Source organism: Zalophus californianus, chromosome 1, assembly GCF_009762305.2.
Source record: "Zalophus californianus isolate mZalCal1 chromosome 1, mZalCal1.pri.v2, whole genome shotgun sequence".
NCBI lineage: Eukaryota > Metazoa > Chordata > Mammalia > Carnivora > Otariidae > Zalophus > Zalophus californianus.
The window spans coordinates 119,920,546-119,941,713 of record NC_045595.1 but is presented as its reverse complement, the minus strand read 5'-3'; the positions used below and the strand labels follow the sequence as shown (position 1 = coordinate 119,941,713).

The 21,168-nt window shown below is 36.0% G+C and overlaps 1 protein-coding gene across 11 annotated transcripts in view; it reads left to right on the top strand.

The window, feature by feature from the left end:
* Positions 1-20,902, top strand: part of ZBBX (zinc finger B-box domain containing) — a 119,313-nt gene extending 98,411 nt beyond the window's left edge. For all 11 annotated transcript variants that reach the window (XM_027585049.2, XM_027585048.2, XM_027585051.2 and 8 more), the window contains 3 exons: positions 5,591-5,848; positions 18,722-18,860; positions 20,624-20,902. In XM_027585049.2, the coding sequence (XP_027440850.2) occupies positions 5,591-5,848; positions 18,722-18,860; positions 20,624-20,741 (515 nt within the window). In that variant the 3' untranslated portion in view covers positions 20,742-20,902. The remainder of the gene's footprint in view (positions 1-5,590; positions 5,849-18,721; positions 18,861-20,623) is intronic.
* Positions 20,903-21,168: the final 266 nt, after the last annotated feature.

Sequence of the window (21,168 nt, the reverse complement as noted above, 5' to 3'; positions counted from 1 at the left end):
CGTCTGAGGGCCATCTTCAAGCCAGAGATTTAATTACATATGATTTATCCAAATATGCAAAATTTATGTCTCCCTTGCCCTAAATCCTATGATTCAAACTCCTTGGCTAGCTTAGATCCCTTTCATATGCATTTCTGTTGAGAATCTGTCAGATTTAAATTTTTTTTTTTTTTTAGTAGAAAAAACATCCGTTTATGGTAAATGTTTTTTGGCTCTATGATTAGATACCTATTCTCACATCAAAGTCTCAAGCAGCTTCAAAACTACTGGTAGCTCCCTTCTCAGGTGATCAAAGGAACTGTTTTAAGTTACCATATATTGCTGAAAACAAATTCACATGGGTGCTATGAGAAATCTGTTACTAAGACAAATCTTTATAAATAAGTAGCCAAATGCCTTTAAGTATCAATTTGGAGTGATCAGTTGAAATCAGTAACTTATTATAAAAAACATTTGTAGGAGCACTTACTGTAGGCCAGGCACTGCCAGACACTGGTGACACAAAAATCAGCCCCTGTCCCTGTATTCCAAGAGCATAGTCTAGTGCAGAGGTTCTCGAATGTTAGCGTGAGTATAACCACCTGGGAAACCTGTTGTAGTGTGGATTTTGCCACCTCACTCTTAAGATTCTGATTTATTAAAGTTAAGATAAGGTCTAGGAATTTGCATTTATCTTATCAACAATTCCATGTTATGCTGTTGTAGACAGTCCAAAAATCATACTTAGGGAAAGCTGCTATATAGATACATGAACACATAAATCACCCCATATAGAATACACATTTTATAAAAGGACTGTGAGTAACATACTTTTGGAGACTGATAGGTAATTAATAATAATAGTACGTATGATCAGTTATATTAGAGGTAGGTACATGTGCAGTCTTTTTAGGAATGGAGATGGTAAAGTGATTGCTTTGTCATTAAAAGGTGTAGGTCACCAAGGCATTAGAGACCAGGTGACATTTCAGCTGAGTCTTAAAGAATTAATAAGATTTACCAGTTAGGAGCAGAGGGAAAGGACTTTCTGAAATATTTCAGTAGCCTGAAATAAAAATAAAAGTTTTCTGGCTATGTCATAAGTTATCAAAATCTTATCTTCTGAACTGATGCTAGTGTATAAAGGAATTCTTCTGTAAGATTTTTAAGTTTGTGAATGTAGAAACACAATAGCTATGAAATACACCTGTGTTTAGCAGCAAGCCCATTGATCCTCCCCAAGCCCTGCCAAAACCTCCTGCTTGCCCACCGCATCTTCCCGTGTCTGTCTGCATGACCATATAAACGTCAGTAAGTCTCCAATTCAGGAGCCATCTTGTCTCTCTCTTACCCACCACAGCCTGGTCATCCCTAGAGCCTGCTGATTTCAGCATTAATACTGATCCCAAATCTGACCACTTCTACCTTCATTGCCTAAGATGAGCCCAAGCCAGTTGTCCATCATCTCTCATTTGTCTCTGTTTCACTTTTTGCCTTTCCTGAAAACAAGTTTCAAAAAGTAATTTCCATCAAATTCTATTGTTTATAGTCAGTGAGTGAATTGTTTATAGTCATAAAATTGTTTATAGTTTATAGGGAGCTCATCACATTTTCTGTAAACTTAAAGCATAAATTGCATCTTGTCAATCTCCTGCTTAAAAGCATTTTATAGCTTCTTATAGAAGACAGAAAAAAACCCCAACATTTCTTACCAGACATCACAGAGCAGTACTACTGAGTTGGCCCTGCCCCACTGCCAACCGCACCCTCTCCCACAGTACAGGTAGGCTGGCTTCTTTTTGTCCTCACACAGACCACGCTCTCGCTTGTTAGCTTTAAAATTTGCTCTTCCATCTAACCTGGGATGGTCTGTAGCCTCTTTGTCCCGCTTCACACCCTTTTTCATATGATCGATTCTTTCCCATTTTTCCATCTCAGCCAGATGATGCCTCCTTAGAGAGACCTTCTGAAACCACCCTACCTGATGCTAACCTCTCTTTTTTTTTTTTTTTTTAAGATTTTATTTATTTGACAGAGAGACACAGCGAGAGAGGGAACACAAGCAGGGGGAGTGGGAGGGGGAGAAGCAGGCTTCCTGCCGAGCAGGGAGCCCGACTGCGGGGCTTGATCCCAGGACCCTGGGATCATGACCTGAGCTGAAGGCAGACGCTTAATGCCTGAGCCACCCAAGTGCCCCTGATGCTAGCCTCCTGAGACCCCCCCAAACACATTTACCTTCTTTTGTCCTTCTCCTAGAACCTATTACTATATGAAATTATCTTACTTGTTTATTTTCTGCTCATCCTACGCTTGGTTGGAAAGAAAGCAAGGACCTAGTCTGTCCTTTTCTTGGTTGCGTCCTTAGTGATGGAACACAGCCTGGCATATTGTCAGCACTTAGCAAGCGTGTCTGAAGGAGTGAAGCAGGAGAGCAGGACTGTGTGTTAGTGTGGAGTACAACTTGAGGGTAGAGGCAATGTCTCGTTTACTTCTGAGTACCCTGATCCTGACAGAGTGCCTGGCAATTTTAGGATTTGATAAATGATTTTGTAATTTAATTGGATTGGGTATTAATTCATAGGCTCTCAGAGTTGGAGGGGATTTAAGACATCATTCTGTCCAACCCCTAAATTCCTCCTAACTTTTGCGGGTGAAATACAAATTTGCATGTCTCAGGTCACAAGGTAATTTCTAATTCAGTGAGACTGGGCAAGTGCTTCCCACTTTAGCCTTCTTTCTACTAACCCACACTGCTAAATAAAACGTCCATATATGTGTTAAGAACTCTTAGAAAATACATTTTTATGTTTTATGTATAAATGCTTAGTAATTTACACAGTAGAACAAGAATATCAAAAGGCAGTGATGTTTTTCAACTTTTATTCAGGAATACAATAGTGGCTCCTTTGATCAGATGTTATTTGTTACTAAAACACTGCAAAAAGCATGTTGCTCTGCTGATGTTTCATCCAATTCTAATGTTTTTATTTAGACTAGCAATAAGAGTTATTGTACTAAATACCATCCAGTGAGTGGTTCATACTTTCATATCCTTGTCAGCATTCTTATGCCCATTAATATAGTGCAGAGCGCCCTTCTCTTTTATCTTACCAATATATGACATGGTCTCATTAGTAGTCATAGAGCATATACTTTAGCTAATACCAAGAACAATTTCTTTCATTATTTTTAGAGTATAACTGCGGTCAGTGGTAATCTGTAATTTCCTAAGATTACACTGCCAAATGGCACGAGTTACTCCAAAAGGAATTTCTTCTGTTTATAATCTACAAATGGGACTTCTAAAAAAATTATGGAATGTTCCCTTCAATTATGGCATTTTTCATTAGTGTCAGTCTTAATAGTGTTTCAAATCTTAACCCCAGCAGTAACATCAGTAAGCTTCTACATTAATAAGCTTGTAGAGAGAATGATATACTCACCTAAATAAACAAAATAAATAAATAAAATCAAGGACCGGATTGAAGCTTCTTCTGTCTCTTTCTATGTTTTGGGGACTTTAAATTACCCTTTAAACATATTTTCCATGAAAAAGATGGTCTGTTTGCTGCATGCTAAGCATAAGTCTGCCCCACCCCCAGGGTCCTTTTTTCTCAGTTGGGATCAATTAACCTCTAATACTGTGGCAACCAGATGTCACAAGAGTTCGGCAAGTGTTTGTGCTCTTCTGAATCTTCTGAAGGGCATCTATGTTATGCTAAATTTTTCTCAACTCATATTTGTCTGTGTTGGCAGAAGTCCAGTTTGTCCTCATAACGTCTTCCACTTGCTTTATTTTAATCAGAGTTCTGCATTCCTCTGAATTTTACTTGACTGGGACAGAGCACAGTACAAATGGAAGGGTCTCATTTTCTCCCACAGATGCAGAAGTTTCAATTCATACGTTGAATTATTGTTATACTCACATGCTTCCACGATGGCTGTTCCTACTACTGCTTTATTATGTAGGAATGGCAAGGTTGCTTTTTTGTGTATCATGTATTTTTATGTATTTGTGTATTTTATATATGATGTACTCTTGTGTATTAGAGGTAAAAGGGGAAATTATTTCCAAATTCTAGCCATTAAAGTAATCCATAGGGATATTTACATTTATATGTCTTCAAACATAGATGCATTTTTGTCAGTGATTTTTCTTCATAATTGTCTCCGTGCACATAGACAAAAAGGTCAGAATCTTATTTTAATTTATTCATAATTTCATTCCAACAAAAAATGTTTTCAAAATTGATTTCTGAAATATTCATTAAAATTGGTGCCCTTTGGGACTTACCTTAGTCAGTTTTAATTGCTTAAATAATTACATACTGCATTAAAGATGCTTCTTAGGGTACTAGCTACATTCAAAGTAGATTTTTAAGTTAAAAAAAAAGACAAACTCAGTAGTTTTTAAATGTTTAATACATGACAACTACTTCTAGTTACTCTTTTGAATCTTACATTTTCCTTTGAGTTGAGTGGGCATAATGCTATAATGGAATATGTTCATTCAAATCATGACTTTCATGATATTGACAATAGCACTTCTTTAAATAATCCAGTATTTTACACAAAGCCAATTTGTGTTAAGGGACTACAAGGTTATCTTATAAATTATTTATATTTAATATAAATATATTAATCTAAATCAGGACCGTGATTTAGTACATATAAAAATATACCTACACTATGAATCTAAATTTGTACTTTGAATATTTCCTTGGCCTTCATTAAAGAATCTTGTGAGCAGTACCATAAGATAGATATATGTAGAGAGAGAGAGAGAGAGATAAATAGTTATTTTGTGTTAGTGTAGGATTTGAAGAGTTTTTTTCCTACTATGAAAGAAACACACATGTTGAATAAACCAACTAAACCAACCTTTGAAATAGGTGAAGACAAAGTTGCCTGCCAAAGTGACTTAGTGGAACAAAGTAATAACCTGAGTTAGAGCTGTGTTTCTGGAACTTTTCCACTAAAGTGCCCTCTAAAGCAGCAGAAAGTGAACTCATATTTAGGAAAATTAGAAATATGATCTCAATATCTTTAAAGCCTGTGTTTTTCTAGAAGATTTTACATATACTAGTATTTTGTCTCCATATTTGTCTTAATAGAAGAATGTTACACACCATCAAATAAAATTCACTAGGAAGTGGTACCATGTCTATTTTATGTGTTTTTACTCTTACAAGGCACAGTGTGGTATCATCCTAGAATTTAAGAAACACGACACAGTTTGGGATGTTTATGGAATAGGTTATAAGATTAGACATTGGGGAAAAAAAAGATTAGACACTGAATTGTTCTGGAATTAACTTGGTTTACAGATGTCTTGCTTTAGTTAATTTAAAATTAGCTTGTCTTTTTCTGAATGTAGGAAAAAAAAGGGAAAAATAACCCAGAAGTGTTCTTTATGACATAAGGGAAGTAACTTGGGATTAAAACATTGTGGTAAACCAGAATGCATGATAATTTAAAATCCACTTTCTCTTAAACTCTGTTGCATGACCTTAACTGCTCTAGATTTAGGGGGCTGGTATTTTATATCTTTAAGCATTCATTCAGAATTTTTGAAAAGGTTGATATAAAAATTTTTTATCTTTTGTTTTAGGCCAGATATCACAGAGACCTTCAACAGCAAATTTACCCCTTTCCAACTCTGTTAAAAAAAGCTCCAGCTGCCTTGTCTCCTCCCATCCTCGATCAAGAAGTGCGGCTGCTCGACCATTATCTAGAGCTGCTTCTGAAATTTCAGAAATTGAATATATTGATATTACTGACCACACTGAGCCTTTCCTAGATGGCACTGCTGATCAGCAAACCTTAGAAAGTTTGGAAAAAGAATTAAATGTGCTGAGAAATTTTGCAGGTAATGCTATTTTTTTCACTATAGACAATGTAACTCTGCCTTCTGCTTGATTCTTCATAATCATGTTCCAAGAAAACAAGCTTTCCGTTTCCCTTATTTAACCACCAACCTTTGTATTTGTTTCCTTGGATGTCCCTGATGTCACCCTGAGAATGTTATAAAACGTGTGGATGCCCACACCAGAGATGTCTCCCTTCGCCTACGTAATACACAGTTAAAATATAGCATAAGGAACTTCATGTGGACAGCAAAATAATTTTTTTCTCCTTTCTACAACCCCTCTGAGTGGCTGATCTCTGTAGCTTTATGAAAGCCACCACCCAACACCCCTGTTGGAGAATTGAGCTGTTAGATCTTTTAAAGCAGTATTTGTGCAATTTCAGTGTGTATACAAATGCCTTGGGGGATCTTGTTACAATGCAGATTCTGGGGTGGGGCCCAGGATTCTGCACATCTGACAAGTACCCAGTTGATGTCAATGCTGGTTGGCAGACCTGTTTAAGGAGAAATTATACTTGTGCATTCTCTTTCCTAAACCTCAGTGGTTGCAGTCAAGCAAATGATAACCATATCCTTGAAAGAAATACAAAAAAAAAAAAAATACTAAGAAGGAAGCCAAAATCCCCACAAAATCTTATTCCTCTGAAAACAACCATGCTATTTGATGAGCATCATGAGTATACATATAAAAATACGTAGTTAGAAGGATGAAAAATTGAAGGAATGACAGTAAAAATTTTATAAAAATATATTTATGCTCTACATATTTTTAAATAATTATGTATTTACCCAGTTTAACAAAAGAAAAATTGAAATGAAACCAAAGGAAATTGTACATTTCAGAGAAGTATTTTTTCATCACAAAAATATTAAGTTGAAATATATGAAACTGCCATTTTGTACACAAGAAACAGTGGGATATTGGTAATTTTATATGGTCTATCCTGTAATTTTTTATAAATATCCTTTTAAAAATTAAGGAAAAAGGAAAAAAGAAACATTAAGTTATGAAGGCCATTTGTAACTATATATGACTTAGTTTTAGACAATAACGATTAAATCCCTAAAATTAAAGGACTCATTTGTTCTTTTTTTTTTTAAAGATTTATCCATTAATTTGAGAGAGAGAGAGAGAGTGTGCGCGAGAGCACACAGGGGAGGGGCAGAGGGAAAGAGAAACTTCAGCAGACTCCTGTTAAGCTGATAAGCCCGAGGCAGGGCTTGATCCCATGACCCTGAGATAAGGACCTGAGCAGAAACCAAGAGTAGGAATCTCAACTGACTGGGCCACCCAGGCGCCCCTGGTTCTTTTTTTTTTTTAACCACATGTGATTTATAAAAAAATTATATATATGTAAATATACATATATTTATATATAAATTATATTTACATAATTGAACATATTGCTATTTTATTATTATTTTTCATTTTTTAAGGTTTCCTTTTATTTTCTTTTTCTACGTGAAAATTCATATTAGATTAAATGATCAGTACTGGCATTTTTATTATGACTTTCCATTTTTGAGCCTTTTATTTTGATTCATCTCTAGACGATTTGATTGTGGAATTCTTGAGAATGCCTGTTTCATCTTTATGGTCAATTGGCAAGTTAGCTAGATTAATTTAGTGGATCACAATTTTTTTTCCTCTAGACTTAGCAGACATTTCTCCACTGTCTTCTGTCCATGATTTTCGATGCTAGTTAGTTTAGCATCAAGTTATCCTTTTAACTTCTGTTTGGTTAAATTTAATTGTCGAATAGTTTTGCCCCCAGGTAGGGCTCATGGTAGCTCTACTGCTCGAGTTCTCTCATGTTTGAGAATGCATGCTTCCTTTATATTCAATGGCAAATCAGCTGAGGGTAAGTTCCTTGGGTCATTTTACTTGTAAACCTTGTACATACTGATTCTTTGCTTTCTGGGTCTGAATTCTGCTATGAAGTAGTCTGAGGTCACCTTGGTTTTTTACTTCACTCTCTCTCTTGCATGTGACAGGGTTCTTTCCTGACTAGATGTTTGAAGAATTTTTTTCTTAATCTTTGAAATTCAATAACTGGACCAGGAATGTGTTTCAATATCAATAATTGAGGATTTCTTAAAGCACAGGGCTCTCTTTCTTTCTGTAGAATAAATTGCTCCTTATTTTCAGAGAAATTTTCTGCTGTTGTATGTTTGAATTGCTTTTCTGTTCCATTTGGCTTTCTCTTGCTGACAAACCTATTTTATCTATGTTGGATCTTCTTTGTACAATGTATTTACTTATATTTTCTTCAACTATTTTAACCAGTTTTTATTTTCCTTTGCATTTACTACTTTATCTTAAGCTTGTGTTCTATGTTGGAAATTTAATTTTCAGCTATAGTTATAGAATATTCTTTATTGATTGATTTAATAAATAATGGATTTGACTTAATAAATTAGCTCTCTAAAGGTTTTGTTTTGATTTTTTTTGGTAAATTTTTACTTTGATAAATTTCAAATTTATAGAAAATTTGCAAGAATGCAAGAAAATACAAACTCCTGTATACTCTTTATCCAATTCACTATTTAATCTGTCTTTTGCCCTGCTTAGATATGTACATACACACACACACACACACACACACACACACACACACACTGTCCTTTCTTGTGAACCATTTGAGAGAAAGTTATAAAGATTATGACCCTTGATCAAAAAAATACTTCAATGTGTATTACCCAGGAACAAGAATCATAATAATCAAAATCAGGAAATTTAATATTGATACAATGTGATTCCCTAATCCACAGTACATACCTAATTTTTAAAATTTGTCTCAATGGTGTTCATTATTCTTGTTTTTTTTCTGGTACAGAATCCAATCCAGGACCATTGGATTTTTTTTTCTTTTTGATGTCTGACATGCTATTGTTTGATCTTTGAGATTAGTTTTACTCTTTTTAATTAATTAATTTTTTTATTGAAGTATAATTGACATACAATATCCTATTAGTTTCAGGGTACATAAGAGTGATGAATATGTTTATACATTATGAAGTAATTCCCCTGGTAAGTCTACTTACCATCTGTCACCACACACAGTTAATACAGTATTACTGACTATATCCCTTGTGCAGTATATTACATTTCCGTGACTTATTTATTTTATAACTGGAAGTTTGTACCTCTTAATCCCCTTTACCTGTTTTGCTCACCTCCTACTCCTTACCACTCTGGTAACCAAGAGTTTGTTTCCTAGATCTATGAAACTGTTCTGTTTTGTTTTATGTGTTTAATTGTTTTGTTTTGTTTTCTTAGATTCCACATATAAGTGAAATCAAATGGTATTTGTTTTTCTCAGTCTGACTTATTTCACTCAGCATAATACCCTCTAGGACCATCCATGTTGTTACAAATGGCAAGATTTCATTCTCTTTTTGTGTCTGAGTAATATTCTGGTGTGTGTGTGTGTGTGTGTGTGTGAGTGTGTCTATGTGTGTCTGTGTGTATCTCACATCTTTATCCATTCATATATTGATGGACATTCAGGTTGCTTCTATATCCTGGCTATTTTAAATAATGCTGCAATGAACATAGGGGTGCAGATATCTCTTTGAACTGGTGTTTTCATTTTCTTCAGGTAATCTAGAAATAAAATCACTGGATTGTATGGTAGTTCTATTTTTAACTTTTTGGGTAACTTATATATTGTTTTCCATGGTAGTTGTACCAATTTACATTCCCACCAACAGTGTACAAGGTTCCCTTTTTTTCACATCCTCACTAACACTAGTTATTTTTTTTTTTTGTCTTATTGATAATAGCCGATCTGACAGGTGCGAGGTGATTATGATATAGAGCATTTTTTTATATGCCTATTGGCCATCTGTATGTCTTCTTTGGAAAAATGTCTGTTTAGGTCCTCTGCCCAGTTTTTGATTACATTGTTTGTTTGTTTTTTGATATTGAGTTATATAAGTTCTTTTTGTATTTTGAATATGAACCCATTATTGGCTGTATGATTTGCAAATATTCTTCTCCCATTCAGGTTACCTTTCCATTTTGTTGATGGTTTCCTTTGCTTTTTAGTTTGCTGTAATCCCATTTGTTTATTTTAGATTTTGCTACCCTTGCCTGAGAATACTGGTCCAAGAATATTTAATAATATATATTGCTAAGACCAATGCTGTAGAGTTCACTGCCTATGGTTTCTTCTAGGAGTTTTCTGGTTTTAGGTGTTACATTTCAAGTCTTTAATCCATTTTGAATTTATTTTTATATATAGTATAAAATAGTGGTACAGTTTCATTCTTCTGTATGTAGCTGTCAGTTTTCTCAACACCATTTATTGAAGAGACTGGGATCTTTAATGGCTCTATACAAATTTTAAGATTCTTTGGTCTAGATTTGTAAAATATGCCATTGATATTTTGATGGAATTTGCATTGAATCATTGGATTGCTTTGGGTAGAATGGACATTTTAATAATATTTATTCTTCCAATCCAGGAGCACATTGTATCTTTTTTTTTTTTTTGAATATGAGGTTTCTTTAATGTAGTGATTATCAAACAGATTTAAAATAATCTTTGAATAGAGAGTTTTCAGTATAGGCACTTCATTATTTTATTTATTTAAATATCAGTGGTCCTAATATTTATTCTATCTTTTTTAAGATTTTATTTATTTTTTTCTCTTTAAATTTTTTATTATGTTAATCACCATACATTACATCATTAGTTTTTGATGTAGTGTTCCATGATTCATTGTTTGTGCATAATACCCAGTGCTCCATGCAGAACGTGCCCTCTTTAATACCCATCACCAGGCTAACCCATCCCCCCACCCCCCTCCCCTCTAGAACCCTCAGTTTGTTTTTCAGAGTCCATCGTCTCTCGTGGTTCGTCTTCTCCTCCGATTTCCCCCCCTTCATTCTTCCCCTCCTGCTATCTTCTTTTTTTTTTTCTTAACATATATTGCATTATTTGTTTCAGAGGTACAGATCTGTGATTCAACAGTATTGCACAATTCACAGCATTCACCATAGCACATACCTTCCCCAATGTCTATCACCCAGCCACCACCTCCCTCCCACCCCCCACCACTCCAGCAACCCTCAGTTTGTTTCCTGAGATTAAGAATTCCTCATATCAGTGAGGTCATATGATACATGTCTTTCTCTGATTGACTTATTTCACTCAGCATAACATCCTCCAGTTCCATCCACGTCGTTGCAAATGGCAAGATCCCATTCCTTTTGATGGCTGCATAATATTCCATTGTGTTTATATGCCATATCTTCTTTATCTATTCATCTGTCGATGGACATCTTGGCTCTTTCCACAGTTTGGCTATTGTGGACATTGCTGCTATAAATATTGGGGTGCATGTACCCCTTCGGATCCCTACATTTGTATCTTTGTGTATCTTTTTTATTATTTATGTTGTTTCCATTTCTTACATCAGTGTCTTATAGTTTTCAGAGTACAGGTCTTTACCTCCTTAAATTTACTTCTAGGTATTTTATCCTTTTTAATGCAATTATAAATGGGATTATTTTCTCATTTTAATACCTTATTACCAGTGTATAGAAATGTGACTGATTTCTGTATGTTAATTTTGTATCCTGTGACTTTACTGAATTTGTTTATTCTTATAGCTTTTTGGTGGAGTCTTGGTTTTTCTGTATACAGTGCCATGCCAATTGTAAATAGTGACCATTTTACTTCTTCCTTTCCAATTTGGGTGCCTTTTTTTTTTTTTTTTTCTATCCTAATTGCTGTGGCTAGGACTTCTAGTGTTGAATATGTTGAATAAAACATGGAAGTCCAATAAAAGTGGTGGAAGTGAGCATCCTTGTTTTATTCCTGATCTTAGAGGAAAAGCTTTCAGCTTTTCATGGTTGAGTATAATGTTAGCTTTGCATTTGCCATGTATGGTCTTTTTTATGTTGAGGTGTATTCCTTCTATACCCATGAGTGGGATTGGCCCAGGGTGCAACATGCTGGGGTTGTCTTAGGGAAATGACTGGAGCTATTCTAAGCTAGGGGCCTGGGGCTTGTCAGGTTAGCCCTAGCAGGCCAACTATAGTACCTGGATCCTGCTTTTGTCTGTGCTACCAGGGTGGAGGGGGAACATAAAAAATGGCACTTACCAGGGCTTCCAACCCTGGAGTGATTTCCAGTAGTTTCCCGCCATTTGGCAGATACCTTATGGTTAGTGGATTTCTTTCACTTATCATTCAATTTCCCTTTAAATCACTATTTTTTCTTTGTGTCCCGGGGTGAGGGATTCTGCACATGGGCCCCTCGGTGATATATGCCTCTCCACTTCAGGTTGCCACACTAGGGATGGGATTCCCTTCATTACTGTGTCTCCATCTCTTACCCTTCCCTGTGTGGTCCCTCTCTCTCTTATTGTGCAAGGGCCAGTCATTCAGTCTTGAGTTCTTCTTCAGGAGGAATTGCTCTGTATGTAGGTGTAGATTCAGTGTGGCCATGGAAGGAGGTGAGTTCAGAGTCTTCTCTACCACTGTGTTGGACTGGCTCCTCACAGTGTTGCACTTTTTTAAAATGTCATTTTCGTTACTTCTTCTGTAGCTAAAGGACTAATGGGGAGTCCTTTCTTATGGTCTTGATTTGTTTTCTACTAGATTGATCTTTTATTTAATCATTCTTTGCATGCTATGAATTCTTAGATTCTAGTTTGTTTGTCTGCATAGCTAGTTGCTGTCATTTCTTTGTATCTTCCTTGTTCATACTTACTGTGGGCAGCTTTGCTCATATGCTCTGTCTTTTCTGATGCAGTGAGACTACATTTTCCCTAACATGCTGTCCACCTGAGATGTGTCAGTCTTCTCTTTGGAGCTACTATGTGTGGGTTAGTTATTGCATTGTTTTCTGTATCTTGCCAGCTCAGAATCATGGGAGGATAGATGAAGGAATGGGGAGTTTATCCTAATTTGTTGGAGGACCTGGGCTCTCTAGTCTTCTTCTTGATTATATTAAACTTCATTGCACCTGTTTTCAGGTGTGTTCTGTCCCTATGGGAACACCTGCAGGTTTTAATTTGCTTGCCTCTGCTAAGATCTTACAGTGGGTACTTAGGGGCTTTAAAAGTATTTCAAATAATTTCTTCTTACTTCCCCTTCACCAGTTATCTCCAAATTGGTGTGGTATTGGTGAGACCTGTACTTTAGATGACTCTCCTTTTCCTGATACCAGTTTGGTGTGTGTACTGGGTGGGGAGGAAAGTGGGTGGACAGCGGTAACACCCAGCTATACCTCAATGAGTCTTCTGTTTATTTCTTTGGTTGCCCCTTTTCCAGGTTTATTATGTGGACTTGTATCCCTTTCTTTGTTTGACTCCTTTTGTGATTTGATTTTTTTTTTTTTTTCTGCTTTTTCTATTCATTTCATTATGGGTTGGGGGATGAGAGTCTATGATCCATCTGTACCTATCGTCCATTTGCCTTACTCTAAAATACTAAAAATCAAATGTAAATCTCCTTGGAGGTAATTCTCACATTAAAGATCAATTCTAAAAGGAAGTATGATAGGTCTGAACTGGATCTAAAAAGGATAACCATACAGTTTTTAATCAGAAAATGAAGGGTTTCTTATTTTGGTAAATTGGTAAATTCCATTATTTGCAAATGAAACACAGCATTTAACAAGCAATAGCCTCTTGTGGTTATTTCTAACCACTTAGCTTTCCTATTTCCTTTATCACTTTTGTTCTTACATACTTCACTTTTTCTCTGGGCCACTCATTTTCTCATATGCTGGCAGCACTATTTTCACCAGAATGCATAACTTTTCGTATATGAAAGCAAGCACACACTGTGTGGTCTATGAACTGCCAGGGCTTTTCTGATGGTCCAGGAGCAGAACAGAATCACTTATACACACTTGACCCATGAACAGCTCTTTCTATTTGAGAAGATTGGCTCAGGATGAGTGCACAGCTTTAGAGACATTCACCTGGAGCTGAGGAAGGACAAGGGTGGCCCATCAGCTGAATCAACCCAACAGTCAGTGAGGTGACAGATGCTGTGGCGTAATCAGCCACTATTCCAGAAAACTCACTGTTTCTGTACAAGACTTCTGTATTCCGTTTAGCATCAATGGGCAGAAAAATTCCACCCACATTTCACTACTCGTGGTGGAGCCTGGAAAAACTCCGCATGAGGTTTGGTTCCACAGAAGCACAGCTACACAATTTGACTCTTATACAAATGTAAATGTGTTCACATCCCTGTGAAAGCCAAATTTTTGAGAGCAGCAAACCTGACTCGTTTTCTGTCAGCTTTAGGGTATATCCACTTCCTCTAAGTTCTGTGGAAAACGACTGTGCTGAGGAGCTGGGAGAAGAAAAGACAGAAAATAACAACGTTAAGTGAAGTGTTTTCCCCATTCATTCAGATTGCTGTGGCTGATATTAGAGCCTTTTCAGAGGCAGGCAGGCAGGGCAGGCTAGCAGATTAGGCGGGGGGATGTGTTGCAGTTTGCAGACACAACTGTCTGCTGAATCAGGAGATAGGGGGCAGCAAAAGAGGGTAGTTGCAAGCCCAGGCTCTGGGGCCAGGGGCCTGGTTTTGAAATTTGAAACCACTCCTTACTAGCTTCATGACTTTAGGCAAATTACTTTCTTAATCTGATTTTGCATCAGTTTCTGTGTATGAAAGATGGGTAATAATCAGCCCAATCATAAAATTATTCAGTGATTGAATTAAATTTTATATTAAATATTATATTTATGAAAATTTCTTTTTCTCTCTCTCTCTCTCTCCACACACACACACACACACACTCTCTCTCTCTCTCAAGAGTTAGTTGCCTAGCACTTAGTAAGTCCTGAAAAAATCTGTTAAATTATGTAAGGAACCAGTGAGTGGTACTTTCCACATACAGTCAGGTAAGGTTCTCTTGGTAAGTCTAATTTTTAGTCAAAAACATCTAAAAGCTGTTTCCATTCTAAAGCCATGTTTTCTTGTGGGCCACTTTGAGAGTATAGTTAGTTCATGCCATATAATTATTTCCTCCACAAATATCTCTGTAAATGATGCTACAGTCACTTCCTTAATGGGCTCAATATGGCAATATAACTTACTTAACTAGTCACTTTGTCAACTTTTGAATATTGTTATAACCTGAAGAAATTGGGGAAATATCAGAAGATATGCATTATGAGAAAATATCAATAATAATGCACATTAAAGCATTCACATTTTCATTAGTTAAAAATGATCCATTTGTTCAAACTCATTCTGACTTACGGTTTAAGACTTAAATTCCTGTGGCAATCCTATGTTTGTACAAGTCCACAGGTAGTTAACTGAGCCAAGTAATTAAAGAGAGGAAAGTACTTTTCCTTAAACAAGAAAGAATAAAAATCTACCTGATACTAGCAGATGTAGCTATACTGTTGGTGAAATAAAAATAGTAAGGCAGTGAGTAACTGGGGCCTCTGTTCAAAGGTTGACCATCAAGTAAGATATTAAACTCTAAAAGGGCTAATCAGGATATATAGTTAGCAAATTAAGTAAGTAACCCTTATAAAGACAGTCAGGTTAAGATGGGCTGGAATGGCAATCTTTTTGCTTTAGGTCACCTTTCAATTTCAGAAAAAAAAAATGAGTGTCACATATAAGTGCAAATCAACCTATTTTTAAGAATTCTGCTATAAGAATATGAAGCCATTCAATGAATAATAATAATCACTACTTGTTTTTATATGTAATGTTGCTCCATTTGATCTTTAAAACTAACTACTCTGTGAGGTAAATGAACGGATACGATTTTTGATCTCCCCTTTGTGGATTTAGCAACTGAGGCTCTAGGTGACGTAGTAACTGCCTGGGGTCTTCCCTGGGAGCTCTGAAAAGCCCAGGCACAAACCCATGCAAGCCTGCCCCACAGTCCTTTGTCTTACCACCCTACCACAGTGCCACTTAAATAATGTGAAATCCTTACTTCTAATCAGTATTGTGACCACTTAAAAAGCAGAGGGTTGTGGGCAGAGTGAAGGTAAAGGGAAGAAGGAATGGAGGGATAAACAAGGCAAGACACAACGGCAGAAGGGAAGAGATGGAGGGAGAGGAAAACAAAAGTATGAAGTGTTGGGGGCGGGGCTCACAGGTTACAGGGCAAGTGTTCTGGTTGTCACACCCTCCTAAACACAGGGATGTCCTTTGTAGCTCTGCTAGATAGTTCTTTAGATGGTGGTGGTGGTGGTGGTGGTTTGGGTTCCTTATAGGAAAGTAGCCTATCTGCTTTGTGTCCATTCTTTGAAGTTTGAACCCGTCTCTTTGGTTCTACCTTTCTTCTTTCCTTCATTTCTTTTACCCATCTAAATGTTCATTTCCTTGTAGAATAAAGTTTTATGTATATGTTTTAAGTGACTTGAGTTTCAGAAATATACCTTAAAAGTCCCTATTTAGTCAATTTCCCCCCTTTGCCATTCTTGATTATTACATTTAAGAGATTCTTCAATGATCAGAGAACATACACTATTACTCCAGGGATAGAAAGGTTTAACTTCAATCCATTCCTTAAAAGTCCACTTTCTTGATGGGTATAAAGTAAATTTATAACAGCTGAATTTCCAATATAAATGTCAATCCAGTCTTCCCTGGTCTTATATTAGAAAAACTTAGGTTTTTGTACAATTAATCTTTTAGGTTTAACACTAACCCACAATAGGGTTTTCATAAGCAGTTTTATTTTCTTCTGCCTTGAAAACCAAGTGATGTCACCTTTGCCCCTATTAACTTCACCAGGTATTCGAAAAAATAATTTTGAGAATGTACAATTATACAAAAATAGGCCCATTCTGTTTGCACCATCTGAATTAGCTCTGTGCTCATTCAGTCGGGACTCAATTGCCTAACAGAGGTTGAATACCTCTCCTGCCGGTGTTCTTTAGACCCAAGAGTCACTATTAGGTTTCAGTACTGTAGTGTTACCAATTCCAAATCCTGAATTGATTGCTTTCTCACCGCTAACACTCCCTATCATTGGGGCAAGTAAAGGTGTCTTGCATACCTGTCTTTTTTTCCTTGTGGAAAAAGAGGAGAGAAAATAAAAGCCTTGGCTAAAGAATTAGACTCTGGAACATAGTGATTGGTGATATTGGTGAGCTAGAAGAGCTTAGGGCTAGTTCCAGTTTTTCTACTCTGGTTGTGTGACTTCCAAGTTACCAATCCCTTGGGCACCCACAATTTCCTAATCTCCAAACAGCTGGGGATACGACAAAAAATTCTAGCTGAGGAATCTTTTGTTTTTCTCAAAATTAGTCTTATACAGAGCCCCACATTTAAATGAGACCCAGTGAAAGCTGTCTTGGTTGCTTTGGGGTGGTGGGAACATGAGCCTTATCCCCAAGGCTTCTGAACTTCACCATGTATCATAATTTGAAAGTCACTGGCCTAAATAATTTTAAGGATATTTCCAGTTGTAAATGTATTGAGGTCTATCTTGCAGCAGGAATAGGTGAAGTTTCTTCCAGCAGGGGAATCTCTGCTTTCTCAAAAATTTCAAGTAAGTGCTATCTACCAAGAAGTATAATAATACTAAAATAATTCTCTCAGTGAAGTGTATTATACCCGTAGTTTGGTGTGTGATCCTTCTGATCAGGAGGCTATTTGCTTGACACTTTCATAGGAGTGGGAAGGGAAGAATAAGACCCAGTACTTTTAACAGTTTTAAAACTCATCCCAGTATAACCTTAGGTATAAGCTAGATGGCCCTTACAACTTTATCAAAGATGAAAAGAAAGCATTATGGTCTTTCTAATATAGTAATCACATTTATTTCTGTACTTGACTTTTTGGTATTTTATATAAAATAGGTTTGCTGTCCATTTGCTTATTTAACTTGCACTATTTTTCCTTACCTGAGCTAAATCACTCCAGCTTCATGTAAAAGGAGATTTAAGGCTTCTCCCCTTTCACATACAGTTATTATCTACCCAAACAAAGCAAGGAAGCAGAAAAACAAAGGGTAGCTTTGCCAGAACTAACCTTTGCCTCAGACTGTGTGGGGGTAAAACTTTTATTTCTTAGACAAAAGACAAAAATAAACAATAAAGTGTTTAATATTCAGGCAAATTGAGGAATGGCATAATATTCTAGCTTTAAAGAGGATCCCATGATATTCTTTGCAATATTGTAAATTTTCAGGACAGTTGACACTTTAAGTATAACATATTTAAAAACCAATATGGTTAGGTGAAATAAGTCATACAGAGAAAGACAAGTACTGTATAATATCTCTTATATGTGGAATCTAAAAAAGCCAAATACATAGAGACAGAGACTAGAATAGTGGTTACCATAAACTAAGGGAGTGGGGGAAATGGGGAAATACTGGCCAAAGAGTTTAAACTTCCCGTTAGAAGATGAATAACTTCTGGGATGTAATGTACAGCATGGTGATTATAGTTAATAATATTATATGCTTGAAAGTTGCTAAGAAAGTAGATCTTAAATGTTCTCACTACAAACAAAAAAAGCTAATATATATGGCATGAGGGAGGTGTTAGCTAACACTATGGTGGTAATGATTTTGCAGTATATGAGTGTTGCAATCAACATATTGTACACCTTAAACTCACACAATGTTACATGTCCGTTATATTTCCATAACGCTGAAAAAAATTGGGGAATCTGCTAAAAACAAAGTCAGTATGATTGAAGTGACTTGATACCGATGCCCTGATTTAGAAGGTCAGATCAAGCTTACTTCGTATTCTGCCCACCCCACAAGTACTAGAAAATCTAGGTGATTAACAATCTGTACTGACCTTCCCTGTAACACCTATAGTTTACACTGGGTAAACTTTCAGTACCATATGCTGTGCATTTGTGTCTTGAATTTATGTGTTGACAGTGCATGAAATAAAATGTTTCAGATCCTTCAGAAAAGCTTTACAGCCTAACCTCAGAAGAGTTACCAGCCTTCAACAACCATTCGCTGAACATAAGTCAGACTACCCTAGATTTCCGTAAGACCTCCAGTGCAAGACGCCTCTGTGCAGTTGAGGAATGGAGGTGAGTTAAGCCTGCAGCCCATATGTAAAGATAGGGCATAGTGAAATTTTTGACAAGTCCTGAATAATTACCTTTACTATATAAAGAAAGATTGTCCTCATGTGTGTACTTTATATGGCCATTCTTTGTAAAATGTTTGGGTCCTTTGTTGACCTATTATTATCAGGATTTAGTAAAAGTCGTATGAAGTGGTTACTTTAACGTGAAGAGCTAATTCTCTGCTGCACAATGTGTGTCAGCAAAATGAAAAGATATTTGGAATTTTATAATCCTTCAGCCTTTCTTCTTATATTGAGAAACAGTGGCTTTACCTGCGTTAATTAACTTAATAAATTTCAGTACTTTGCACTAATAGAATCTTACTCAATGTGAATAAGGTTTTTAGAATAGAGTACTGAGAAGATTCCTTCTTAAAATTAAGATTGTTAGTGATAGCATATTTTAAACTCTATCATTTCATTCTTTCTGCCCATGAAAAACATTTAGGGATGATCAGTCTATAAAGACCACGGGTTATACTAATAAATGCTTCAGAAAGTAGTTTATCACGTTGGTCTATTATTGACATGCTGGAATTTCTTGGAAAAGGAGGAGGGATTTTTCTAGAAGGATTAAGATAAATGTAAAATATAAGTCTCTTGAATTGTAAATTCCTTTGACTGGTTTGAAGTCTAATATTGCAGTGAAAGGGAATCAAGAGTCCATTACTCTGTCTTTCTAAAGGAGAAAATCATTTAGCTGTGGTCCTTGGATTTTTGATTTCTGACACCACTTACATTTTTAAAAGGAGGGATCAATATAAAGTTGCTATTTTTTTTCCCTAAAAAGCTCTTTTAAAACAAAGTAACTAAACTTACCACATATCCTCGGCATCATTTCATGAAAGAAAGGACATTTCATACTAAAAATATAAGGGGAACACACAGAATAAAGCACAGTTCTTTAAAATTAAAAATGTCATGAAAAAGTCATTACCTTGCTCTTATTTTCTCTTCTTAGACCAGTGAAAATTTTTATCTCAGTCAGATCTGCCCTGGTCCACAGATAAGAGTTTAGTAACTGCTGGTTTAGCCTCTGTTGGGCATAAAAAAGGATCCAAAAAAAATCCATCACAGGATGAAGTATTTTATATTATTTAGTGGCATACATGGGCTGAAATTCTAGATAACTTGGACAAAAAAATCTGAATTTTACAAACTGTTCCTCCACACCACCTCCTTCCCTAAAGCTGACACCTATTGCTAGAGTTTCTACCAGTTCCTTTCCACAATAAAATGTAACAAAATAAAATAACTAAATAATTGCTGCCATTAATTTTGGTTTTGTCATATCTTGACTGGCTATCCACGTAGTCCTAATTTACTGTACACAAAAGAGGTGATTTATCTGGCAGTCTATTCATTGGGATTCTATTAAACAGCCAGTGTAATGATGAATGTTCCTAATGATGACCCTGAGGCTCTGCAAGTTTCTGAAGTGCCTTCTGAATCATCAATGAAAGACACAACCAGAGACCATAAAATCTTCTCCCCTTGGTTCCACTGTGGCTTTATTTCTTGGGAGAGGGAGAATGATGAGAATTTCTCATTAAAAGGAGGGTTGGTATATTGGGCACATTGAAAATTATGGCCCCAGTCTGAGACAGCCTCCTCACATCTGCCTGCCTCCAATGACTTCAATGCATGTAGTATTGATCAGAAGATAAATGAAGAGTTGAAACTTGGTTGTGTATATTGTGTATTGATCTTTTAATGTATTTCCAGCTCTTCTGAAAGAGATACTAAAACTCAGTCTTTGCTGACACTTTCTGAAAGCAGCACAGATGAGGAGGAAGAGGATTTTCTTGAGAAGCAACATGTCATCATGCTACCGTGGTCATAGAGTTCCTCATGATAATGATCATTTGTTCATTACTTTTTCCATTTTGTACCCAAAGTAAAGCAAACAGCTGAAAAAAGTGACCAAGTGATTACCTGTCCAGGTGCTGGAGATTCTGATTATTAATGTTTCTGATATTTCAAGGTTTGCAGCCTAATAAAATTAGTGAAATTATAAGTTTAAGGGCTTTTTCTTCCAAATGATTTATTGTATGTCAAACACTAATCTACATTGCAGATCATATTAGGAAAAGTTTGTGAATTTGTGAAAATAACATTTAAAATTGTGTCTCTGGAACCTACTATATAGGTTAGAACATGATTGTATTTAAAGTAATATTTAACTGTTGAATTATATTTAAATAATGATGTCATCATAAGAGTATACATTCAATGGCCAACTCATACTTGGCAGTAGCGTTCATTGAGCC